The sequence below is a fragment of the Vicugna pacos genome, chromosome X (assembly GCF_048564905.1).
Source record: "Vicugna pacos chromosome X, VicPac4, whole genome shotgun sequence".
Lineage (NCBI taxonomy): Eukaryota > Metazoa > Chordata > Mammalia > Artiodactyla > Camelidae > Vicugna > Vicugna pacos.
Genome location: NC_133023.1, coordinates 74131853 through 74157071, shown reverse-complemented (window position 1 = coordinate 74157071; position 25219 = coordinate 74131853). Strand labels below are relative to the sequence as shown.

The following is a 25219-nucleotide window of genomic DNA, read 5'->3' as shown; positions in this document are numbered from 1 at the left end:
AGACACTCAATTAAGTGGCCTTAAAAATTAATAGCACTTTACAACTCAAAGCTTCAGCCTCATTCTCACCTCCCTCCACACACACTCTCCTCAAAGTGTTTTTGCTAAGGTCACCAATGAATTCTTAATAGCTAAATCCACTGGATCCTTTCCAATCCTTATTTTATTGGTCCTCCCGGCTACATCTGATACTATTCAGCACTTTCTCCTTGAAAAGCTCTATTCCATCGGTCTCTGTGATACCACACTAGCTTTTTTTCTCTCCAGTCTTCCATCATCCACCCCTTCGTGTGCTCTTTTATGTGCTTTGGCTTTTAAGCTCGTCCCAGAAATTGGTGGCTTTCCACTTTTGTGGCATATGAAAATTGCCTGAATAACTTAAAATACACTATTTGGATCTAATTGCTTCAGGGAGGAACTGGATGTGGGTATTTCTTAGAAGTCCCTCACCGTGATTCCACGTGTAGCCAGGGCTGAGAACCAAGACCACAAATGTTTGCTTTCTCCAGGGTTCTCCCTGCGCCCGCTGCTCTTCTCCTCTCCCAGATGATCTGACCCTCTCTCGTATTCTGAACTGTCACCTGAACATTGATCAATTCACCAAAATTCCTACTGTGTCCCCTCTAGTTAACTGCCCAGTGGTAACTGAGCTAACACTGCTGAGCACACTAAGTGGCTGGCCTCAGGATTATTTGATCCTTTTTGTCCCTTTCCTCGCCTCCACCTCTGCTTCTACCCAGTGAAAGATGAATAGTAGTTTGTCTGGAGAACAAAGGTAATCTGGAGATATCTGGAGAAAGCTATCCTTCTCCCCATTTGAAGGATGAATAGCAGTTTGTCTGGAGAACAGGGCAGGGGATGATGGAAAATACATGCAATGCAGTTGTGGAAGAGGACAGTGGCAATGATGAAAAGTTTCTGTCAGCCAAGATATCTCAAAAATATCTTTCCTTCACCCCCAATCTGTTTCATTACTGAATAGCTATAGGTAACTGAGACCGCGTCAGAGAATGCTCTCTCTCTATGAGCGACAAATGTCCTTCATTTAATTTATGCAAACGGAACTCTGTATTGGATGGCTATGAACCCCATACACACAACAGACAAGAAAGTACTTTGTTAACTGTAAGGCACCAAACTTGCTAAAGCATTTTAACTACATCACATAGTATATGCTCAATAATTACAATTGAATTAAGACAAATGTCATGTGTTGGGAAGTAAAACCAAGCATAGTAATTTATGATTGGCAACTCCAGTCAAGACCGAGGAATGTATCTAGAGTTTCCTGTCAGAATCTCTAGAAGAGACACAACTTACCTTTCATTCTCTAACTACCTTTCTTTCTTCAAGCCCCAGCACTTAAGGTACAAAAGATAGTCTTCATTCTTTAATCCATCAACTCCTCACTCCTGGCCCTCACTGTTCTCCCGAAACTGCTCGGGAAGATGACAGCTGTTACCGGCTGGTTGACAAACCCACTGGTCTATTTTCAGTCGTCACTTTACTTACTTAACTTTCTGCAGGACGTGACCTTGCTGACTTTCTCCAATCGGACATTCTCTCTACTCTCAGTCTTCTAGGCATCACTTTTGGCTGCTTCCCTTCCTCCCTTTCTATTTTCTTTTCCCTCAGTGTCCTTTGTTGATTCCTCTATTTGCCTCTTCAATACTGTAATGCACTATTCTTGGCCTTTATCTCTCATGGGGCATAGTGTTCCTGGGTGAGCCCAAGGTTTCTATAGCCATATATATGCAGCTGTCCCCCAAATCGGTTATCTCCAGCCTCAACCCCTCTTGCTTTCGTGTGTGTGTGTCTGTGTGTGTGTGTGTAATGATGTACTCCTCTACTTCAGGGAGGAACTGGATGTGGGTATTTCCCCTTGTACTTAACAGTTTGATTTTTTGCCTCCATTAAATGTCATGGTTTCTCGTCTCCTATCTGTTCTCAAATGGTAAATTATACCTTCTCATTTATACTGTTATCTTGCTGGTCCATGAAACTAGGATCATGTGTCCTCTGAGTTCCTTCTGTTTTTCCACATTTAGTTTTCTTGGTTGCCCTGTGTGGTTCTAAAACCAAATTATATTTATTCTGTTTCCCAGTTTCATTTCTTCATAATGCTTCTCGTGTGTGTGTGTGTGATATGTTGGGCAAAAAATGAAGACGTAGAGTTGGTCAAAGGAGGAGAAACATGGTCTCAGTTATCTATAGCTATTCAGTAATGAAACAGATGTGGCGTGGGGGTATTTATGTGTTAAGTGTGGTTGTGACTCCTATAAGGTTTTTTCTTTCTGTGTTTCTTTTTCTTCTAAAGCTTACCTTTGCTCTTATAATGACAAAGTCAGGAACACTGATGGGCAATGCTCTACAAAGTTGATTGTAAACATATGGAACTTATTACTGTAAGTGCTAACAAAGGCTGCAACAGAGAGGGTCCAGGAAGATTTAGCAAAATTCACAGAAGATAGATCCATACTAGGTTATTAAGGAAAACTGAGATGCTCCTTTCACCCACTGAACTTCTAGAAAGCACAGTCCACATTCTAGGGAACTCAACGGCCAGAGGCGAGGGGGTGGGGGGAGTTACGCTATGTCCGGAGCTGCACAAGCACACGGCTCCTATCTCATGACAGTACATATAAGGCTGCATTGCATTCTTATCACGTGGATTATATTCATATTCATGTCTTCCCAAATGGTCTGTGAGCTCCTTGAGGCAAGTGTCCTGTTTGGAGTTGCATCCTCAGTACCTAACCTAGCACAGGACACCCAAGGGGCATTCAATAGAACTGTTTAATTGTTGAATGAATATTATCCATCCCTATAGCCTCGTCAGCTACTTGCTGCTTAGTTCCTGCATTCTGGCTCTCAGTTCCATTCCACTACTGGAAAGATGCTCTTAAGAGTTACCAGGATGCTCCCAAATGGCAAATCATGGGCCTTGATCCTTTTGGATTTCACGGTACCATATGTGGCTGGCGAAAATGCCCACCTTTTCTGCCTACCTTTGCTTTTGGAACGATAATGTCTTGATTCTTCCCACTCCTACCCAACTAACTGTTCCTTGTCTATCTTCTCTGCTAGTTCTTTTAGCCCCTAAGGGGAGGCATTTTCAAGGTTCTGGTTTTAGATCTCTTTTCTCTTAATAATCCCTCTAATAATCTCTTCCATTTCCAAACTATACCCAGAAATCTCACAGACTCAACCATCTTCCAATGCAATCTATACTCGTATTTCCAAGAAACTTCTAGACATCCTGACTGCAATGCTCTGCAACCACTTTTAGTTTCACTTGCCCCAAACTGAATTTGTCTTCTATCACCATTCCTTTTCCTGATCTTAATAGTTTTTTTTCTCATAACCTAACTGTCCTCCCATCTAATTAAAGTCAAAACCCTAGGATTCTCTTTGAATCTTGGTTACTCCTCTTCCCCTAAATGATCTCCTTTGATTAAGAATATGACAGTCGACATTCTAAGTGAAGTAAGCCAGAAAGAGAAAGAAAAATACCATATGAGATCACTCATATGAGGAATCTAAAAAAAAAAAAGAAATATAAAACAGAAACAGACTCATAGACATAGAATACAAACCTGTGGTTGCCAAGGGGGTGGGGGGTGGGAAGGGACAGACTGGGATTTCAAAATGCAGAACAGATAAACAAGATTATATTGCATAGCACAGGGAAATATATACAAGATTTTGTGGTAGCTCTTAGAGAAAAAAAAAGTGACAATGAATATACATACATGTTCATGTATAACTGAAAAATTGTGCTCTACACTAGAATTTGACACAACATTGTAAAATGACTATTATTCAATAAAAAATGTAAAATAGAAAAAAAAGAATATGATGGTCGAATTCTAATTCATCATCCACACACCTAGAGATTATATGTCTTAATATATAGCTTCGATCATGTTCCTCCACTGCTTAAAAACCTTCACTATATCCCCATTGCCTAAAGAAACATATGCTAACACCTCAGTCTCTTATTCAAGCACTCTATGCTGTAGCACCAACCTACTTTTCCAGCACTATCTCCATAATTTTATACTTTATACAATCTGTTTTCTTACTAGCTATACTATGGGCCATTCTCCCAAAATGCTTTGGAGTTTCTAAACTCCAAATGACGTTTCATTTGACTAAAATGTCCACTATCCCCACCTCCAACTATTACTGTTGAAACCCATACTCATCCTTCAAAGCCTTTTTCTCCATGACTTTTCTCTGACACACGAATAAGGCATGAGATTTCCCTCCTCAGAACTCACATAGTATGTTATTAATACCTCTTGTATATTACCTCTTATTGTCTGCCTTATCCTGTAGTCTTTCTCTATTTTTTATCTTTCCTGTAAGACACAAGGGTCTTATAACTAAGGAAATCTTACCTTTATTATTTCTGCATCTTCCATTATGTCTAGCATAGTACTTTTCACAGAAGAGATGTCCAATAAACGAATGAATGATTAGGGGCTCATTTCCTAATCTCTGAGTTTGACATTAGCAAAGCTGTAACCTGGGTTCATACCCAGCCCGTCGGCGCCTGCACAGCTAACAGTGGCTACTTATTACCCGTGCACATTCTGACTGGTTGGAGCCTGCATGATACCAGGTACTACTGCTTCCAATATTACTGCTGATAAGATAGCCTCCCTTAGAATAGCTTTTGGTGCCCTTAACTGAAACAATGTACTCAGGTTGAATGGGCTGGAGGCAATCTTTGGGAGCTCCTTCTGAATTAACTAATGTGGGTTCTTTGTGGGGAGGGAACATCGATTCACAGTGGAAGATTCGCAATTCAGGCAACTAATCATAGCATTGATTAACATTTTGATTTTCTAATGAAGAATTTAGACTCTTATCTCACTGTGTTTAACTATGGAATGGAAAACACTGCAATTAGAAGCACAATTGTAGAGCTACGTATTCTACATGCCATAGTTGCCACCTGTAAGCAATGATAATGGGGTTGGTGAGTGGCGCAGTACATCTTTGCTGTTTGCGGTTGACTCTGATCTCAGATTGTTTGGCTATTTCCTCTAATTTTACTTTCCTTGGGAAAAAAAGCTTTCTTTATAATTTGTTTTTTCTGCTTTTATCTCATCATGGTGAAGTAGAGGTTTGGGAACAGGAACAAGGATGCTGGGGTTGAAGAGGGAAAGTGTGGCAAGAGAAAGTCAATGGGATCTTGGAAAGGGACTGAATAAGGTGCCTGAGAAAGTGAAAAGAAAAGGGGACCAGCAATAAAAGATGATTCAGCTAAGAAAGGCAGAAACAGGAAGGAAATCAGGAAAAGCCCTGGCTTCTGCTGCTTTTAGAAGGAGGGAAGCAGACGGGAGAGCTTCTGTGCCTGCCTTCCCCTCACCCTCCCTTTCAAGCTCTTCTACTGATGTTCAAGATGCTTTACCAATCCTTGCCACAGTCTGTCTTCTAGTTTTTTCTTACCGCTGGACATTTGCATTGGCTGCTGTCACCTGGAATGACTGCCAGGGCTAAATGAGCTGATATTTTTGCCCTTATGTGTTCATGGAGGCCCTCCAACTACAAATCAAAAGAGATCCCAATTTAGAGCATTTGGAATCAGCACTGGAAAATGATGCCATTTATGAATATATTCTTGGTTTCACAGTTGACAACACTATATTCCCTTGAGTACCAAACTTACAGAAACCCCATGGAATGATCTCTCTCGGTACAGTCTTTCGAGAGTCAGCGTGAGGTGTGAGACTAATCAGACAGGGGCCTTACCAAATGTCTTTTTAAAATAAACAGCCTAGAAAGATGATGGCAGTTCTTTTATGGTACAGAATAACATGCTTTTACTTATCAGCTGCTGAACAGAGAACTGAATTGATAGAATAATTATTTCAGTTTGCTTTTCACTGACTATCAAAGCTCTGATTGTTCAAGAAAGAGCAGGGAAGGTTTCTATTTTCCTTAAAAGGTGGAAGGGGCCTCTGATAACATGGTTGAACATTCTCATTTTACAGATCAAGACTGAGATCAGACGGATTGGCTGCCTCATAGTTACAGATGAGTAGTGCTCCTAACATTCTGCAATACAGCATCACCTTAAAAAGTTAATGTGAACATATAAATATAGGTTTTAATTTTCTTTCCCCTAGTCTACTCTTTCTGGAGGCCATCTCCAATGTCTTCGTACATATAAAGCAGTCCAGAACACTTTTCTCCTCTCCACCAAATCTAACCTTCAGACGAATCTACCCATCAAGATTCACTCAAATGTGAAAAAGATGAAGATTATTTACATTATCTTTCGCCATGAACTGCACCACTGCCAAAAGCTTTCCTGGACAATTCTGTACTGGTCTTCCATTTCTTTCACTGGTTTGTTGGCGTACAATGGTTTTGAGAGGTACCAATTTCCATTTTAATGAAATGTGATCGTTTCTATTCCAAACACAGAATATTTCTGAATTATAGGCTATTCAAGGCAAATCTTATTAATCTAAACTAAGTAGAGTGCTCATATTTACTCTTAATTTTCATTTTTTCATTTACTTCTCCACATAGCTCTACAGCCCACGATGAGAACTTTTACAATCAACACACCTTATTTCTCCCTCTACTTCAAGAAAGATAGGAACTAAAAAGATAAGAATTTCCTTAAAGGAGGTGGATAGCTCAGCTTACTTGGATGATTCTGGGAGGGGCCACTATTCACTTCAGCCATAGGGCATGAACAGGAAAGATGGACGACTTTCTGGTTCCACTTGAGCGAGGGGTTTGTTTTGCTTCTTTTACGTTTTTTCTCTCCCTGAGATCAATTTTCATACTGTGGTTTTGTTACTAATCAATGACACACAAAAAAGGGGTTCCAATGCTTTGGGACTTTTGGGGACCTTGGATTATCTGTGCCTCTCCTCTCTTTAGTAACCTGGGGAATGGAGAACGGACGGTACTGCAAAGCCAAAATGGCCTCTGCAAAGGAGCATCACCTCAGTTTCCTTACCTGTAAGTAGCTCACACACCACCCTGAGGGCCAATTACTTGTAATGATTTAATTACACATATGGTTTTAAACCACCTTCTACCCAAACCACATGCTCATAAAGTAACAATTGAAAATATTTAATATTAAACACAGCAGGAATCCTTGTTTCTAATTTTTTTTTGCAAAGTCTACAGTTATTTGAAGCTACTTTTTACCAAGTTGAAACTTGTGATCACGTAGATATAGAAGCCTGCTGAGACTTCACACATGAACTGAGATCAACTGTTAAAAAAAAATCATTGCGAGGAAGGTTTGGGGTTTTGTTTTGCTGTTGTTGTTGTTTTTGGTACTTGACGCTGAACATTTACATTTTATAATACCATGTGAGCTGGAGTGGGTTTTACCTGGATTCCTCGGAATCCGCTTTCTGCGATCTCGGAACGCTGCACCTGATTGCAGGGCTTCTAGAAGATTATCCATCACGCCAGTCTCATCACCCTCTGGAGGAAGGGAGAAATCGGAATTAATCTTGGAGCAATTAAAGTTAAACTACGGGAAAATAAAGGGAAAAACTCCTGTCAGATTTACATAATACCTCTAAATTAAAGACATATATCTGTTTTAACATAATGGATCCTGTCAATTTCTGGCACCACAGACTACTTTGCTTATTACGCACCATTAAGCAAAATTCATGCCAATCCCACTGTTCTTTCAACTTAAAGACCTTGTCTTTTGTATTATTGATGACACGCTCAGTATGCAAATAAACAGTAGCTGATCAGCTACTGCTGCCTTCCTGTTAAGATTCTTCTAAGATATTCCTCAGCAAGAAACCACTGACCCGGCTTAATGCAATCAATGCACAGGGCGTGATTTGATGAAGCGGAGTTACACAAGGTTAAATACTGATTGTATTAATACCTTCAGCATTCAACCATCATCTGCGATTATCTTAAAAGACACTATTTGCAAAACACATTTGCATTCAATTCGTACCTAATCCATATCCTTTACCCATTTTGAAATGCTGACATTGTAGAAGGAAAAGGTGACCACATCATCTGAAAGGCCACATTTTACATCTGAGGGACATTCACCAGAGTCTCATCACCCCTTTTAGAATGCGGTTGTGTTTCTAAGCTGTTCCTATGGGAAGGAACCATTAAGAATCCACGAATGGAGTATTCAAAAAATGATCATGGAAATTCCTAATGGAAATGAAATGAAAACATTTCACCCTAGTCTTACCTTTGACAATTCTGGCCATCAAAAACACTTTTAAGATCTGTTAGAGCAAGGGGTCCATTGCTAGAAACTCTCTACTGTGCTGTGAATAACCCACTGTGAGCTGAGGGCCCTCTTCTCAACTGGCCTCGCTGATGAAAAGGACGCTCACCAGGTGGTGAATAGAGTGGTAGCTAAGTGTGTGGATCTGCAATAGAGACCATTTGTAGGCAGGAGGATTAAGAGAAGAAAAAGGGATGAACGAGAGAGAGAAATTATTTCTGATGTTATTCCAAAGCGAAATTAAAATCCTACTTTGTGTAAAGAATTGACTGTGGGGTATCAGATGACAGGAAAAAATATTCTCTTATGGGGCAAGAATAAGCTATAATCTTTGATTATGCTCTTCATTTGACATGAGATTTCTTCAATGTTACAATCATTTATTCTCTTGAAATGAATTCTTTAGGAAAGGATTTTGAATTAAAAAAAAAGAAAAGGAAACACAGAGGTTCTCAGGTAGACAATTTGGTGAAAACAGGAAGTAGACCCCCCAGTGACTAAACAGGGAAAGAGGATTGTGCACTTTTAGGAATATTAAGGCTGTAGACTCATGTGAACTATCATCACCTGCCCTTTACAATAGAAAGAAAAGAGGAACTGAAAGAAGTTTGGCATGGCTAGAATGTATCTGGGAGAATTAAATTTTACGCAGCAGGCACTTTACATTGGTTGTATCTTTTAATCCTCCCAATGACATACTGAAGCAGGCATTATCTTATTTTTTCAGCGGGGGATACTGAAACTTTAAGCATCTTGCTCCAGATCACACAGCTGGCATGTGGAGGGGACCAGGCAGAAACCCAGATCAATCTTTGCATGACAGCTAGAAGAAGGTGAAATGGACTAGGCATGTGGTGGCCAGATGATGAAACATCATAATGCTATTGTTAAAAAAGAGACGATGGGCCCAAAAGGGAGTCACCTGTGCTATGACTCACATCACCAAATGGAGACTTAATACCTAACCTAACCGCAGTTTCAGCCTCTCCCAGGAATGTCATCTTAACCACTCAGTCTAGAATTTTCTGGTCAATACTAGTAAGGAAATCTGCCGGATAGACTCCCCACTGTCCCACAAAAGAAGGTGATCTTGCTTGAACAATCCACTCTTTGCTAGAATAACTTCCTTGTCTACCTCCCTCTGCCTATAAAAATCGTCCATTTTGTATAGCTCTTTGGAGCTCCTATTTGCTAGATGAGATGTTCCCCCATTCATGATTCACTGAATAAAGTCAATTAGGTTTTTAAAGTGTACTCAGTTGAATTTTGTTTTTTAACACTATGATATGGGCTTGAGCACTATCTTATAAGACAACACTCTCCAGTAGATATATAATGCAGGCCACAAATGGAGCCACAGAAATAATTTTAAGTTTTCTAGTAGCCATAGTCAAAAACTAAAAAAAGAAACAGGTGAAATTAATTTGAATATGCAATAAATAACTCAATAGATACAAAAAATTATGTATCTTGCATTCTTTTTAACAGATCAAGTCTTAGAAATCTAATGTGTTTTTATTTCGGCATATTTCACTTCAGATTAGCTACATTTCAAGCGCTCAATAGCTATATGTGGCTCGTGGCTATTGTATTGGGCAGCACAGCTATAAGCAATATAGGAAGTGACTTGATCAGATTTATACTTAGAAAGACTTGTCAGACAGCACTATGGAGCATCTATGGAGCATTACATGACAGAAGGCAGGGAGATGTTTAGGAGTGTAGGGTAACCATCTAAGAGACAAAAGACTGAACTAAAGGGTTAGCAGAGTGAATAGAGAAGATGGGTATTTTAAAGGTATTAATAGTAAACCTGGTTAGGAGGGTGAGATCAGGGGGCAGGGAAGGGGTCTAGATGACAGGGGATAACCAGGCTTGAAATTTTTTATTTTTGTTTTTTGAGGAATATGTAAGTAGAGAAATCCAGTAAGAAGTTGGAAATATGAATCTGGAACCAAGAATTGAAGTCTGGGTTGGAGCTAAGGATTAGAGTTCTGTTGGAAGATGGGTGAGGTTAGCCTGAGATAATCATGTATGAGAAGGAAGGGGACAGGATGCAATTCCTGAGGATCCCAGTTTTTAATAGGCAGTCAGGAGAAGCAGAAGTGCAAAGAAGACACAGAAGGAATTTTTAGAGCTATAGAAGTATAACCAGAAGAGAACTACAATACAACTGAATTTCATGTATCCTTATAAAAAGTTATTACAAAGACAATGTAAGAAAGATGAATATATGTATAGAAGTGAAGAGAACAGAATACCAAACAGTATGTATTTATGATTTTACATAAATAATATGCAGACATGAAAAAATTTTATAGCATAACGACATTATGGATGCCATGTCATTAAAATTCTTTAATGCTATCGTTGTTTATAGACTAAAAAGATGGAAAGAACAAATATGACATAAAGTAGAGAGGAATGAAAAAATAAATCTCTTTGCTTAATTTAATGGTTGCCATCTGACAACGCTTATCAAAATATTATGCTAGATCACTCATAGGAATAGAAAACAAACCATAGTTACCAAAGGGGAAAGCAGGGGGAGGGATAAATTAGTAGTTTGGGATTAGCAAGATATACAATTACTATATATAAAATAGATAAACAACAAGGACCTACTGTATAGCATAGGAACTATATTCACTATCTTATAATAATATATAATGGAAAAGAATTTGAAAAAGAATATATATATATATGCATGTGTGTGTGCGCGCGTGTGTGTGTGTATATATATACATATATATATACACATATATACATATTTATATTTGGTTAGTGATTGAATCATGTGAGGTTGATAGTTCACATAGAATCTCCCAGTTCACAGAACCATTAATTCTTACTTACATGTGATTAGCAGTGAGTAGTTGTTTTGATTTTTAAAAATTTTTTGGTCTATGAGATGAAACTCAGGGGAAAAAAATCTTTTATGTGATTTTTTTCATTGAAAAGGAAAATAGCTTTATTGAATTACATAGAAAAATGTGTTTTCTTACAACTTACAATTACCTATTTTCCTGAGTGAAAGAATATCAAGGAGAAATTTGGTAATGCTTTTTAGACACTAAAGTGGTAATATACGGGCATGTCTGAGAAATAACAATTCAGAGGCAACTTTCTAATCTTTCATCCTGAAATTAGATCACAGGTAGTATTAAGGAGCTAGAAGGGCTGCATGCAGTCCAATGGGCTCTGTGTAAGCTACTTATCTTTGTGTAGAATGAAAGGCATAGGGTGTACCTTCTATTTCACGTTTCCAACAGAGTTGGTCATTCAGTGGATGGTGAATGCTCACTGATTTCAATTTTCAGCATCAGTGCTTACCTGTGTTGTTGTGTTGACTTAATTTACCCAGAAGTGTCTGGAGATGCGACAGATTAAAACGAGCACTAAGTAAATTAATTATCTCTACTACACCTTTATGCAAGACTATTCCTCGATGGCTAGCGTAAACTTATTGAGAGGGAATTCTCTATGGTTTATTATATCTGTGCATATTTTGTGGGCACAGGCATTGATGACCTTTGTTCTGGATTATCTTTTCCAAGATGTTTCTTCTAGTGAACAGCCTTGAAGATACAGTGTCTCCCTCCAGAGCAGATAGTAGGTTTGTTTCCGTTGAAGACAAATTTTATCTCCCTCTAGGGCAGATGTCAGATAGGTTTGCTTTCAGTCCATTATAAAAGATTTGGATTCTCTAAGCCTGGGTTTCCCAGCTGTGACACAAACCCACTGTGTGTGTAGCAACCGCCTGGGCCCACCCTGGTGTCACCCTGTGGGAGTTGGAGGGCAAGGGAAAGCAATTCGAGCATAAAGCTCATACTGCTTGCTGTGCTGTGAATAACAGTTCTTTGTCTCTGACCCAGGAATCTTGTGTCTTCTGCCAGCATCCCTGAAATTGTGGCAGACTGACTTGTTAGCATACAAGTAGAGTAAAATCTCTGACCTGTCACGGTTTTTTAAAATGCTCTGCAGTCTCCTCCCTTTTTATCAAACATCATTAATGAGGAGACTCCTTACTCCTCTAGGAACCTAAACACCTAGTGCTTTGGACTATCACCTTAACTAAGACCCAATTCTAATTCATTATTCCTCAAAAATGACTATAGGAAAGCCAATACTATAAAAATCATTTCCTAAGATCCTAACAACCTGGGCATAATGGCTTCTATATTCACTACTAGAGTCTCCTTAAATTCTCAATTGTATAATTAAGGCTTTCTGGAAAAGTTGAGCTGCTTGAAGTTGAAGAAGTCGTCATCAATCAACCAATAAAAATGACCCAAAAGTCAATAAAGTGACCCAAAAGAAGCAAAAGGCTTCCTAATGAGGGTAGGACTCTACCATGTGAAATATTACTTATGTAGATTTAATAATTAAAAAAGTAAAACTATGTCCTCAAAGAGTTGGGGAAGACTCACGGAAGAATTAGGGCTTAAGTCAAGCCTGCGAAAAAAAAATCACATTAAAAAAGTTGAATAATGACCAGTTTAAAGTCTAGGTTTATTAACTCCTTGTGTAAATGCATATGCTTACTTGCTCACGTTCTCTCTGTATATGTATGTGCATGTGTGTGTATAAATTGACAAACACTGTAATGCACAGAACTTGTGTTCAGGTTGATAAAATGTGACAGGTGCCTATACCCACGTAACCACCACCACGATGAAGATATTGAATGTTTCTATCACCCCCAGAAAGTTCCCTCTTGCTCCCACCACTCAGAGGCAACCTCTGCTCTGATTTCTATCACCATATATTAGTTTTGCCTGTTCATACAACATTAAGAGGGTAAAACGTGTTGAGGTGGTTTTGAATTAGTGTAGCTACCTGAAATCAAACATGCATGGTGTACATGATAAACCATGAGGAAAGCAACATCCGTGCAATATTCTAAATGGCTTGGGATATCAAAGGAAGAAGGCTGAATGTGATTAAAGGGCTTCTAAAGAGCCATTGGTAGATCTTCAGCAAGATATGACGTGATAGAGATGACACTGAAGATCAGCCTCTCGGTATTATGCAAAATGGACCAGAGTGGAAGAGAAATTATACAAAGACTACAATTGAATTTGCAGTGACAAATATTACTCTGCATATAATGCTGGGCAAAGTAGAATGGTCAATTTTGGCATTATTGGTAACAGACTGAATAGAACAGTAAAATTGGTTTTGTGAGCAAGGTCATACGCAGTAGTAAATGGAAGCTGACAGCATAAGAAGGCAGTGAGAAGTGGAGTGCAAGAAAAACCAGTGTTAGATTCGATCTTTTTCACACTATCTATTTTGGCCAGATTAAGACCATGCTGCAAGATGTACGGATACGTAGATGACACAAAATTAGAAGACTGCTCACTTATCAAAAAAGAAGGAAACAAAATTCCTTCTCTGGGATCTTAAAAAATAATAAAGGTCTTGGACTGACAAATCGCTCTCATAATTCAACACAGTAAGAGGTAAGACATGACAAAAATCTGAGCAACTTGGATTGCAGTCCACAAGCATCTAGAAAGCCTCTACCTGATGGGAGGTTTTTGTTAGTTTGCAGTTTAATTGAAAGTGAGTGACGAATGGAGATAATGGTGACTTGGAAAACCAACAGATGGTAACTAAGATAATAGTCTATGAAGTTATTTATGGCCCCGAAAAGTGTTTAAGAGAATCCAGATATTATTCCATAGAGATTAAAAGAGAGCATAAATAGAATGCATAAAGTTCTAAGGGAAATAATGAAGGCAGATGCTCCTGTTCAAAAGAAGGAAACTTTCAAGAAAGAAAAGAGGACACAGGAGCTTCGAAGAAATTACCAGAAACCACACGATGAGCTAGGGGCAGAGTAGTAATTACATTATGCAGCAGCTAAAGATTTGTAAAACAAAACAGAAAAACACTAGGCTCCCAGGTTGAGGCCTTGCACACAGTGGTATGCACCAAAACGCAAAATTAATCTCAGAGCAATTACAGTGAAAACGATAGGGGAAAATGTTGGTTAGAGACTTCATTCATTCCGTTAGCTCATCCCCTTGCCCGAATAGATAATTAACAGTTTCCTATAGCGAAGGAAAACATCAGATTCAAATAAACTTCATAGTGAATACTACTCTTCCTTACTGATTTTAATTTAAGCTTCATGTGGTAGGTACATTTTGTCATGTAATAAATATTGGATTCTGGTTCACAAGCTAAATGGATATTCCACTCCAAAGCGATGAGGTGATTTCTCTGCGCATATCTCCGTGGTAGGTGCTACCTACCTAACTTCTAGTTTGTCGGGATAACTAAATTGGCAAGTTAACTTTCCCTGACATATGTGCACTTTAAAGAGCTGCTTGTGAACACACTTGAATGGATTTCTACTAGCAATTTCAGTGAAGGAACTTTTTTCCGGCCAGAGGCACCTTTTGTCTTGCCTACGGTAAGACAGCTTGGCAGTAAATGGTAGTTAAAAAGTAATGTTTATGCGTATTCATTTTTTCCCAGTTACCTCGATGCTAGAAGATTGGGAGAAGAAAATTACACATTCTATAAATAAGCAAATACCCAATAAACCTGAATGTTAACGCTTACCAGAAAACCACTGTTGATGCCTCTGGTAAAGTATCTCACATTTGATATTTTAAATAATTAATATTTCAAAGAGACCTTTGAAATACTCTGTCTTATCAGAATTAATCATCTACTCAGGGCAGGGAACACCTGGGAAGGGAGAACTAAGCAAAAACAAACTTGGAAAAAGAAGAAGAGATTTAACTCGATTCAAAACCGTCCACCAGAGTAAATCTCAGTTACTTTCTGAAAAGATAAACCAAAGATGTTTATGGAGGTAGGAATATTTGTAATATCTGCCATTTATTGAGCGCTTACTATATGTCAGGCCCTGTTCTAAGAGATTTTCATTGGATCCCCACACCAACGTATTTTTCAGATAACAAAACTAAGGCATATTTAGGTGAAGGAATGTGCTCAAGGTCCCACAGTTGGGAGCTAACGGAACCAGTATTAGAACCTGGGGAGCATGTCTCTAGAGCAAACAATAGCCCCAGCGGTCAAATCTAGCCTACCACCTGTTTTTGTACAACCCACATAATTAGAATGGTTTTCATATATTAATATTTTTTTAAATCAAAAGAAGAAGAATCTTTTGTGTTACACAGAAATTTCCCCACATTCAAATTTCAGTCCATAACTTTTATTGGGAAACACAGCCATGCTCACTCATGATGTATTGGTCCACGGCTGCTTTCAAGTTACAACAGCAGAGTTGATTAGTTGAGACCAAGACCTTTTCATCCTTGAGGCCTAAGATACTATCTGGCCCTTTACAGAACAGTTTGCTGACCCCTGCTCCAGAGCACACCCGGTCAACATCAACATCATGCTATTGGACCTCACAATCTGCCTCTGAGGTGCTGGTGGATCTTGGCAACCTCTGAGTCAGTAAAACAAGGGCTCACCACGGGTGGAAGGTGGGAAAGAAGACGAGCAGTCAATGTCAACCTACTTGAAATCAAGATCCTTCCATTTAGAGGGCCAAAGCCAAGAAAGAGGAGTGTTCATGACGGGCTATTTCTTACGAAACAGACCAGCCTACAGATGGCTGTCCTTGGGTCAAGACTCAACCTCTGGCCCAGTCTGAAGGTAGGGGAGGACTGCATGGCACAAATCATGGTCAGCATTGCTTATGATGCTGCCTATTGCCACTTGCCTCAGAAAAGGAGCTGAAGGCATGCACTTCTGATATGCATTATCATAACTCAATAGTGTAATTTACATTGATGTTTCAAAATGGGAGAGCGAAGGATTTACCTTTAAGCTTTGAGCTAAATCCCTCAATAATTCCTTAAGAGGAGTTCGATAATCTGCTCCAGGAGAGAGCCAGTCTGACTCTGAGCATGGCTGGATTCTTTCTCAATCAACTAGAATGGATTTGTACTTCTAGCAATCTCGCTCCTGCCTCCTGATGGAATTGAAACAAGCTGCTGAAAAATAATTATTTAGAAAGCAGAACAAAGTGTCACTGGCCAGTCCGTGGCCTTTCCTTCTTGGACTCTGGGAAGTGATCTCAGTTTCAAGGTTTCTAGTTCTCTTCTATGATGGAGATGCATTAATTCACCATCCCACTATTTACTCTCATTCCCATTTCCAAGCCCAAACCATCAGCTACCCCCGAACAATGTTATTTATAAAATTTCCTATCATCTCAGACTCAGTGGGTCTCATACTGATTTAATCACCCACAGATTTCCCCACGTAATCAAACCCCTAATGACGTCTCACCCCAATCTTCTCATTTTTGATTATCCCTCAGGCTGAGGACCTTTGAATGGTCTCTAGTACTTTTTCCTCATCTCCAAAGCCAAGCAGTGACTAAGCTGCACCACTTCTTCACAGGTAATACAGAGGTTCCTCCCTAAGTCTAACATTTATCCCTTAACCTGAATTACTGCTACATGAACCAACTTGGTGAATTCTGTTTCTAGTCTCTCCTATTACTGATACTAAATTGTAACTTTCATCACGTTGTCCTCTTTTCCAAGTTTCATCTTCATCACGTCCAATCTAAACTCCAATGGCCTCATTAATTATTTCCAGACTTTTCTTTGGCTCCTCCAACCACCCCAACCAGGCTACCTTTCCTTATCACTCTGTACATATCCTAAGTGTCCACATCTATATGTCTTCCCTCATGTACCTAATTTTAGAAATAAAAGATTGATGTAAATTCTAAAGAAAAAAGCCAGAAACAAGAGAGATACTTTATACTTTCAAGTTTAAATAGATACGGCTTTTAAAAGATTATTAAATGATACACAGCGGAATCATCCTGCTGTACACCTGAAACTAACACAACACTGCAAATCAACTATATTTCACTTGAAAAAAAAAAAGACTATTAAATGAATATACTGCAGCTTACCAGATGTAGTCAAGAGGTCAAACTCCTAGAGTGAGTGATTTGGAAACATAAATGGCCTAAATTCAGGTAATTCATGCAATTTATACAAACACATATTAACAAAATTCTGCTCTATTAAATAATTAAAATTTAGATAGACCTTAATTATATGCTTTACTAAATAAAAGGAAGTTGGTCTCCAGTGGAAAAAATTTAATTTCTAAATAAATAAATAACTCACTCACTTACTCACTCACTCCCTAAGGCAGATACTCATAGTAAATTTAACATACTGCTAGTACCATTTAATTGAATTCAACCTTTAAATTAAACAAGAATAGATATTAAAAATAATATGGTAACTGTATATTAGGTGGTATTGCCTTTTGGTGTTTCAAACAATCAAGGCAACAGTGACTAACCTCTTCATTACTTTATAATGTTCATCTGGGAAGAAAATAGCTCTTCTAAGTTCAAATTTTCTACAGTTGAAACCCACAGAGCTCCTAAGAACACAGGGCAATAAAGCATAGGGTGCTTCATTAGAGGAAGTCTATAATTACAGATTACTGAGTAAATAATACGAACGCCATTGAATTACATGGGAGTCAATCAGTTAGTAGAAAATGGCATAAAATTACAAAATTAGGTACCAATACCTCAGAGATATAATTATGTCAATTTCTGAACATTATGTAGTTCTTTTATAATAAAGTCATGGATGATAATTATGCTTAAATAACTTGCTAAAAGCTGGTAAAAACCGGAGAAATGCCAGCATTTAAAGACTGTCATTCCTTGGAGCTTAACTTCATAAATGCTTTACTTTGATGTGTCTACTTGACCACTGCATTTCTTTTTTATTTTATTTTATTTTAATTTTATTTATTTATAACATTTTTCATTGAGTTATAGTTATTTTACAATGTTGTATCAAATTCCAGTGTAGAGCACAATTTTTCAGTTATACATGAACATACATATATTCATTGTCACATGTTTTTTCACTGTGAGCTACCACAAGATCTTGTATCTATTTCCCTGTGCTATACAGTATAATCTTGTTTATCTATTCTGCATATGCCTGTCAGTATCTACAAATTTTGAAATCCCAGACCTCTGCATTTCTTTGCTCTTTTCCTTTAAATTCAAAACCTCCATGGTTTCTATCCTATACTATTTTATTAAGTAACTATGTTGCTGTCCAGTGACTGTTGTGGAACTACTGTTTGTAAATACTGTTATATTTTCATTAAAAGGGATAGAGCTCTGTTCAGACTTGCAAGTAGGCACTTAATTTTTTACTTGGGATTAAGTAGAAAAGATTTACAATTTCACCCATGTCTCTTCTTGGGACAGTAGGCTCTGGAGAGGAGAACCGGGAGGACTTAGACACAGTTAATCAGTGCTGCCTCAGTTATACCCTCAGCCCATTCCTTACGTAGCTTTTAATTCACTCTCGCAGGTTATCAGCACATGGCCACTGGACACTTACATGGTGGAGAGCACTATACGAAACGGAATGGTAAGGCATCCTTCTATGACCCATTGACGCAAGGAGGACAATTATGTATTTCTTTCACTGTACAGTCGAATTTGGAACTTAAGAGAATTTTTGGCTAATAAACAGCCTTGCCAATCAAGCTGAATAAAAATGAAATATCCTTTAATATGCAATATATCTGAAGAACAGAAAGAAAAATACCATAGATTTGGGGCTCTTAGAACAATAATTTAATAGAACACTCTCATTTTTACATTACAATTTGGGCATGGCTCAAGTGTTTGCAGAAGCCAAGGTTCTACCATTTAGAAAAGCCAGTTATTTTTGTATAGTCCATGGACTGCTAAATTACCTCAGAGAAATGTGGTATCAAGGGAGGAACTCCTGATCTTCTTAAATAAAGAACATTAAAAAGATTTTATTTTGCTTGTCCACTGAACAGTAATCATCTTTAACATTCTTGATTATTTTCTGTCTTGTAGATCAGTTAAAAAAAACTTCAAAAACAAATATCTGTTACTCTTCAAAAATGGAGTGAAAAGTGGTAGCTGCCAAAAGGGTGGAGAGGGAGGAAGTTACTAAACAGTCTTTGGCAAAGATTTAGGACCAGGCAATATTTTGGGATTTTTTATGGTTTGTTCACCTAAACTCATCAGTGAAACCTTTGCATACAATCTGATTTTATTTGACTGTTTATTTCCTATTTATAGCCTATATCAACAGGGGGAAATTGCAGTCCACAAAGAAATGATAAGGACAATTTTTCACTCAGCACCTCCATGGCAGCTGGTGATTCTGAGTATAAGGGAAATTTATCCCCATCCTTTAGAAGGAATACGCTACTTATGGTCTTATGATGTATGGAATCCTGGGTCTTCAAGAGGACTAGGATTTTCTACTTCAGGAAAAGGAATCAAAAAAAAAAAAAAAAGGTACCACGATTTCTTTAAAGCAATTACCTGCCTTGTGAGGCTTTCAAAATGCCATCATATTTGTTTTAGTAAGTAAGCACTCACATTAGCATTGTCTTGAACAAAGAAGAAGTATATTTAGAGAATCTATTCACTGCTGAAATCTTCCTTATATCCAGTCTAGAGGAAACCATTTTAAGGTGCATCTTGAATTTGGGAGTAAAGTGAGGAAGAGGTCACTTCCACTGAGACTCAAATCTGGAGAAGTCAACATGTGCTGGATGGATTAATCATCCTCATGTAAGAGGTGACTTGCAAACAGGTGGCCAAGGAAACCTTGTCAACATCCAGCTCCATCAAAGAAACGACAATGTCTCTTAATCTCATTAGAATGGCCAGGGCATATTCATTTGGAACAATAATAAGGAAAATGACAAATTAACCAGCCACAGTGTATTTCCTCTGAAGAAATACTATGCAAACAGGAGAACTGTATACACAGGAGACCAGACTACTGATCGGGTGACTTCCTAAGGTCTATTTCTCAGGGTGGCCCTGCAGGAACAGAGAGTGGGTTTTCCTACTTGAAATCTCACTTTTGACACCAAAAAATCTGCTAGAAACTTCTCTGAAATGTCAAGCTTAGATAGTATTGTCAACTAAGATAGAGTTTGAGTTTCATACACAATCACAAGTGGTTAAGTAATAGCAGAACATTACCTTTCTGTTTTGGGAATTAATGTGTTTTTTTTTTTTTAATTATATTGAACCATGTGAGGTTGCCATTTTAATAGACCAAAAAATAGCCAAACAGTAACAATTTCCTATGGTTCAAACGAGTCTTTAGGGATATAATGAAGCCATCTGAACCATTACTAACCCTCTGAAAAAATATTTTGAAACAGAAGAGGGAAGACTATACAATGCAGGAGGCTACGACAAGAGGCATTTTAAAACGTTTTCTAAAATGCAGGACTTGACAAGCACAGTCTTCCTAATAGTCCCGATTTTCCATAACTCCACCCTCCACGTTCTAACACTATGTGAGTCATCAATACAAAATCAAGACAGGCCAGTGCTCAGCACACAGTTGGCAGGTCCTCTGGGCTATTATGTTCACGATGGCAAGGTTGCCGATTTTTCACTGAGGTCAATAATTTGCTCTTCTTTCCCTAAAGCTTAGGAATGGTTTTGCAAGATCTCCCAGAACTCTGTCCCTTTCCCCTACTCCAGCAGAGGGATGAGAGGCAGCTTATCTTGTCATTTTAATGAAACATCTTTGAGGTATGATTTCACTGGGGAGAGATTTAGAAATCAAAGCTTAAGTCAGGCTGTGAAAGTAAGTTATGCGGTACTGAGCAAAACACAATCTCTAGAACTCATTTTTTCCCTCAGCAAGCATTAATGAATGTCAAGCCTTTATAGATTAGTTAATATACTTAAGAGATAGAGAATGCATGTTTGTTTTCCCAAAACCTTGATGCAGCCAGTACCTTGGTGAGAACTGAATAAATAAACCCACTCATTGCAGTAATCTTCAGAGAAAAATTCAACAATTTTGCCCCCAAAAGTCATATTTATTTTTTTCTATTGTAAGCACATGAAATAATGACAATTGCTTCAGTATTACCTAGAATATCAATATATCTGCCACATTTGCACTTTTTCATTAATTGTAATTTTATTTTTCTGTATTAGAATTTATCAGATAGAAAACCAATCAACCAACCCGGTTCAACCAAACATCTAATTACATTTTTCATGTGCTCTGTCATCTTAGTGAGTATCTTGTAAGAGAATGCCAGAATGACTTTTATTAATGTCAGAGAATGCATTTTTTCCTTTCGACAAAAGAAGAAAAGACCTTTCACATTCAAAATTCAATTTTTCCTCCTAACATTTCCAATACGACACAAACATATGGTAAATAAAATTTTATTCTAATAAATATTAGAGCCAGTGGACCAGTAAGGAAGACTCTGAGCATGCTGTGAATCTACTGAATACTAAAGAGCATCTGAAATATAAAAATCATTGAACTTTTAAGAAAAACTATATAATTCAATAGTTTTTTTATTTAAAGAAAAAGAGAAACATATGCAACAATAATGATTAACCAGGATATGTCGACATCTCAGAAAGGGCTGACAAATGGACAAATGTGATAAAGTTTTCAAGAATTTTGCATGGCGAAATATACTGGTTAGAAGAGTCTACTTTTTATTTCCTCCACAAGAATATAATTAAGGTTAGGTTTGGAAATAAAGCACTTTGCCTGAAGTAAAGGAATAAGACACATCAAATAATTTAAATAAAAAGAAAAGAATAATGATTGTATTCAAGAGCAATGGAATTTGAGAGGAATACGAGTACACTGGTCTCTCCCGGGACATTAGGATTATGAATGTTACTATACTTTCCTTCTCCTGGGACATTTAGAAACATGTTGTCTAACCATTTGCCTTACAGAGTTACATACAGACGTACCTTGAGGCAGGGAACTGACCTGCATAATCTAGAGAGCATCTTCATGTTTTATGAAAACCAAATCACAGAAAACAAACTCAAAGGATTGCTATGACTCCAAGTGAACTCAGCATTAAGTACATACAGACTCAAAGACAATGCTGTAGAGTGAAATATTATAGGTCTTACAACATTACTTACATAGAATGTGGTGTAAACTATCTGTAGATATGATATCTTAAGCCACTGGGGATTAAAAAAAAAAAGAAATAGGAATCTCTTCAGAAAAATACATGAGAAATTCGAAGCTGTTTGCTGAGAGTATGTAAAGTATTCATCAGAGAAAAATGTTCAAACCTACTTTAGGAGAAATGAGAACTATTTCTTAATATATCCGAAGCAGGCCAAAGAAGATTGTTTCTTGACAGAAGCTCTCATGGGAAAACCTCCCTTTTTTATTTGCTACAGAGATCATGCTGGAATTGATGGGAAGAGAATAGACATTTTAAAATAAATAAAAGAGGTCACTTGCAGGAAGAGTTTTTTTTTTTTTTTTAGAAGTGGATTCTTGTTAAAAGATTCTCACTTTTATTCAAGTTAAAATGTTCATTTTTGTTCCATGAACAAAGGTGTGGGGATTTTACTTTTTTCATTCACTGTACACCAAGGCAAAACACAGGGGCCTCCTGGGCATGTGACACTGTGCAGTCACACAGGGCCCTGTGCTCAGAAGGGCCTCATACTTGGTTTAATGTTCTGCTGCTGCGGTCTCAAAATTCTCAATTATCTTTGAACAAGAGGCCCGCATTTTCATTTTGCAGTGAGCCCTACAAATTATGTTTCCGATGCTGGTAAATTAAACCCATCTGTAACATAATAAACTACCTTGATTGTCCATTTTTCATAAATTTCTTATTAATATTTGAAAAAGATTACAAGGTCTTCAAAATGATGTAGTACTGACTACTCCTGATAGTTTCTTCCTGCTATTTTCTTTTAACACTCATAGAATTTCCCAGTGGTTAAGGCACTTCCTTTGGAGGCTACACTAACTTTTCCAATCCAGTCAAGCGTGATGTACTAAGAAAATAGTCTCAGTGCTCCAATTATCATTGCAAAGAAATGCTTGGCTGTTGAAAATAAAATTGAAAGCAGAAAAGACTGAAATAGTGGCTTTGGATTTCCTTTCCTCTAAGTTCACATCCGTGTTTACTTGCTGTCTAAATCCATCCATCAAGAGCAAACAAAAGACCTTAAAGGATGTACAAATAAGAATAACTATAGAATAAGTATACTTATACTTAACTAATATTTAATACAGAGTAAACTTGCTCTTCACTTGATGTGTTCCTAAACAGGTAATTCATTATCCACCTCCTCCCCAAGATCAAGGAATTCTATTTTAACATATCAGGGATACTGCTACTTAAGGAATTCTTTGGTAACTCATTTTACAAATTAAGTATACACACACAGAACGGAAATGATCATTCCTTAGTAAATCAGTTGCTTGAGTTCATTTTGGTATGCTACAGTTGGAAAAACATAGCAATATCTATCCATCAAAGTCATATTGGACAACACAAATACTCTGCTGAGTTCCCTGTACACTTCCGAGGCCAAGGATATCCTCCCACCTTGTCACTTAAAACTACTTGATTCTGATTGGATCCCGTCTCTGGAAGAAGGTTCAAAAATTATAGGAATGTAGATAAGTTCATGAGTGTCTTCTTTTTTCTTTTGTTAGATTCCACATATGAGTGATATCATATGGTGAAAAAAGAAGACACTAATGAATATATCTACAAAACAGAAAGAGACTCACAGACATAGAAAACAAACTTATGGTTACCAGGGGGGAAAGGGGTGGGAAAAGATAAATTGGTAGTTCCAGATTTGCAGGTACTAACTGCTATATACAAAACAGATCAACAACAAGGTCCTACTGTATAGCACAGGGAACTATATTCAATATCTTGTAGTAACCTATAATGAAAAAGAATATGAAAATGAATATATGTGTGTATACATATGACTGAAACATGATGCTGTACACCAGAAATTGACACAACATTGTAAACCGACTCTACTTCTATTAAAAAGAAAATTATAGGAATGTAAAGCTTGGAGGATAAATCTCTCATTTTCACAGGTACAAGAATCTGTCGTGACTAAATTAAATAACTAACAACGTTACACACTAGCACTGTGGCGTAGTAGAGCAGAATAAGTGGGGGGCTGAGGCAGGCTCTCCTCCCGGCTCCCCTATTTAGCACTAAAGTAGCTTTATGACCTTGAGCAAGGACTGTTCATGTCTCAGCTATCACACTTGTAAAATAAGAAGTTGAGTTGAGTCATTGGAATCTAGGGTTTGTAAATTTTAGTGTACATTAGAATCACCTACAGAACTTGTCAAAAAAAAACCCCAAAAAACCCTGATTACTGTCTCCCGACTCCTACCTGACTTCTCATTCAGTAGGTGTGGGCTGAGGCCCGAAATTTGGCATTTCTAACAAATCTCAGCTTCCGCTGAAGTTGCTGGTCCGGGGACCACACTTTGAGAACCACTGACCTAGGAGAATGCCAAGAATCTGAAGGTCAGGCAAGACTCTGAACCTACGCACTGGGGGAGAGCTCCTGAGGCATCTGCCAAAGAGTCACAGGTCTCAACAGGGAAGAGCAGTGTTCTTTCCAATGAAGAAACTCCAGCTGAAGGGCAGCACTGCATTCACCTGCCAATTAGCAACAGGAGCAGGGGCAGGGGGGAGGGGGTGGGTGAGCCAGGAGGAAATCAGGAAGTTGCAACCTGAAACTGAGACTAATCAGACCACACAAAGCCCTAAATCAGGAAATAAAGCCAGGCTGAGCACAGAGCTGGATGAACCCTTTTGGCTTGTTGTAAACTAAGGGATTGGAATAAATGACTTAAACCCATGAGTTGGGACACTGGATGAACACCTTTGGGGAGACAGGACTATAGGAATGAGAACTCCAATGAGGAGACATAGAAAACAAACTTATGGTGACCCGGGAGGAAAAGGGGTGGGAAGGGATAAACTGGGAGTTCGAGATTTGCAGATTCTAACTACAGATGTATAAAATAGATAAACAACAAGTTCATACTGTACAGCACAGGGAACTATATGAATACCCTGTAGTAACCTATAATGAAA

General features: G+C 38.1%; 1 protein-coding gene across 5 annotated transcripts in view; it reads right to left on the bottom strand.

Annotated features, from left to right (window-relative positions):
- The window catches only part of DIAPH2 (diaphanous related formin 2), a 784101-nt gene that overhangs the window by 141584 nt on the left and 617298 nt on the right, over positions 1-25219 (bottom strand). For all 5 annotated transcript variants that reach the window (XM_072956799.1, XM_072956800.1, XM_072956797.1 and 2 more), the window contains one exon: positions 7375-7470. In XM_072956799.1, coding sequence (XP_072812900.1) covers positions 7375-7470 — 96 coding nt within the window. The remainder of the gene's footprint in view (positions 1-7374; positions 7471-25219) is intronic.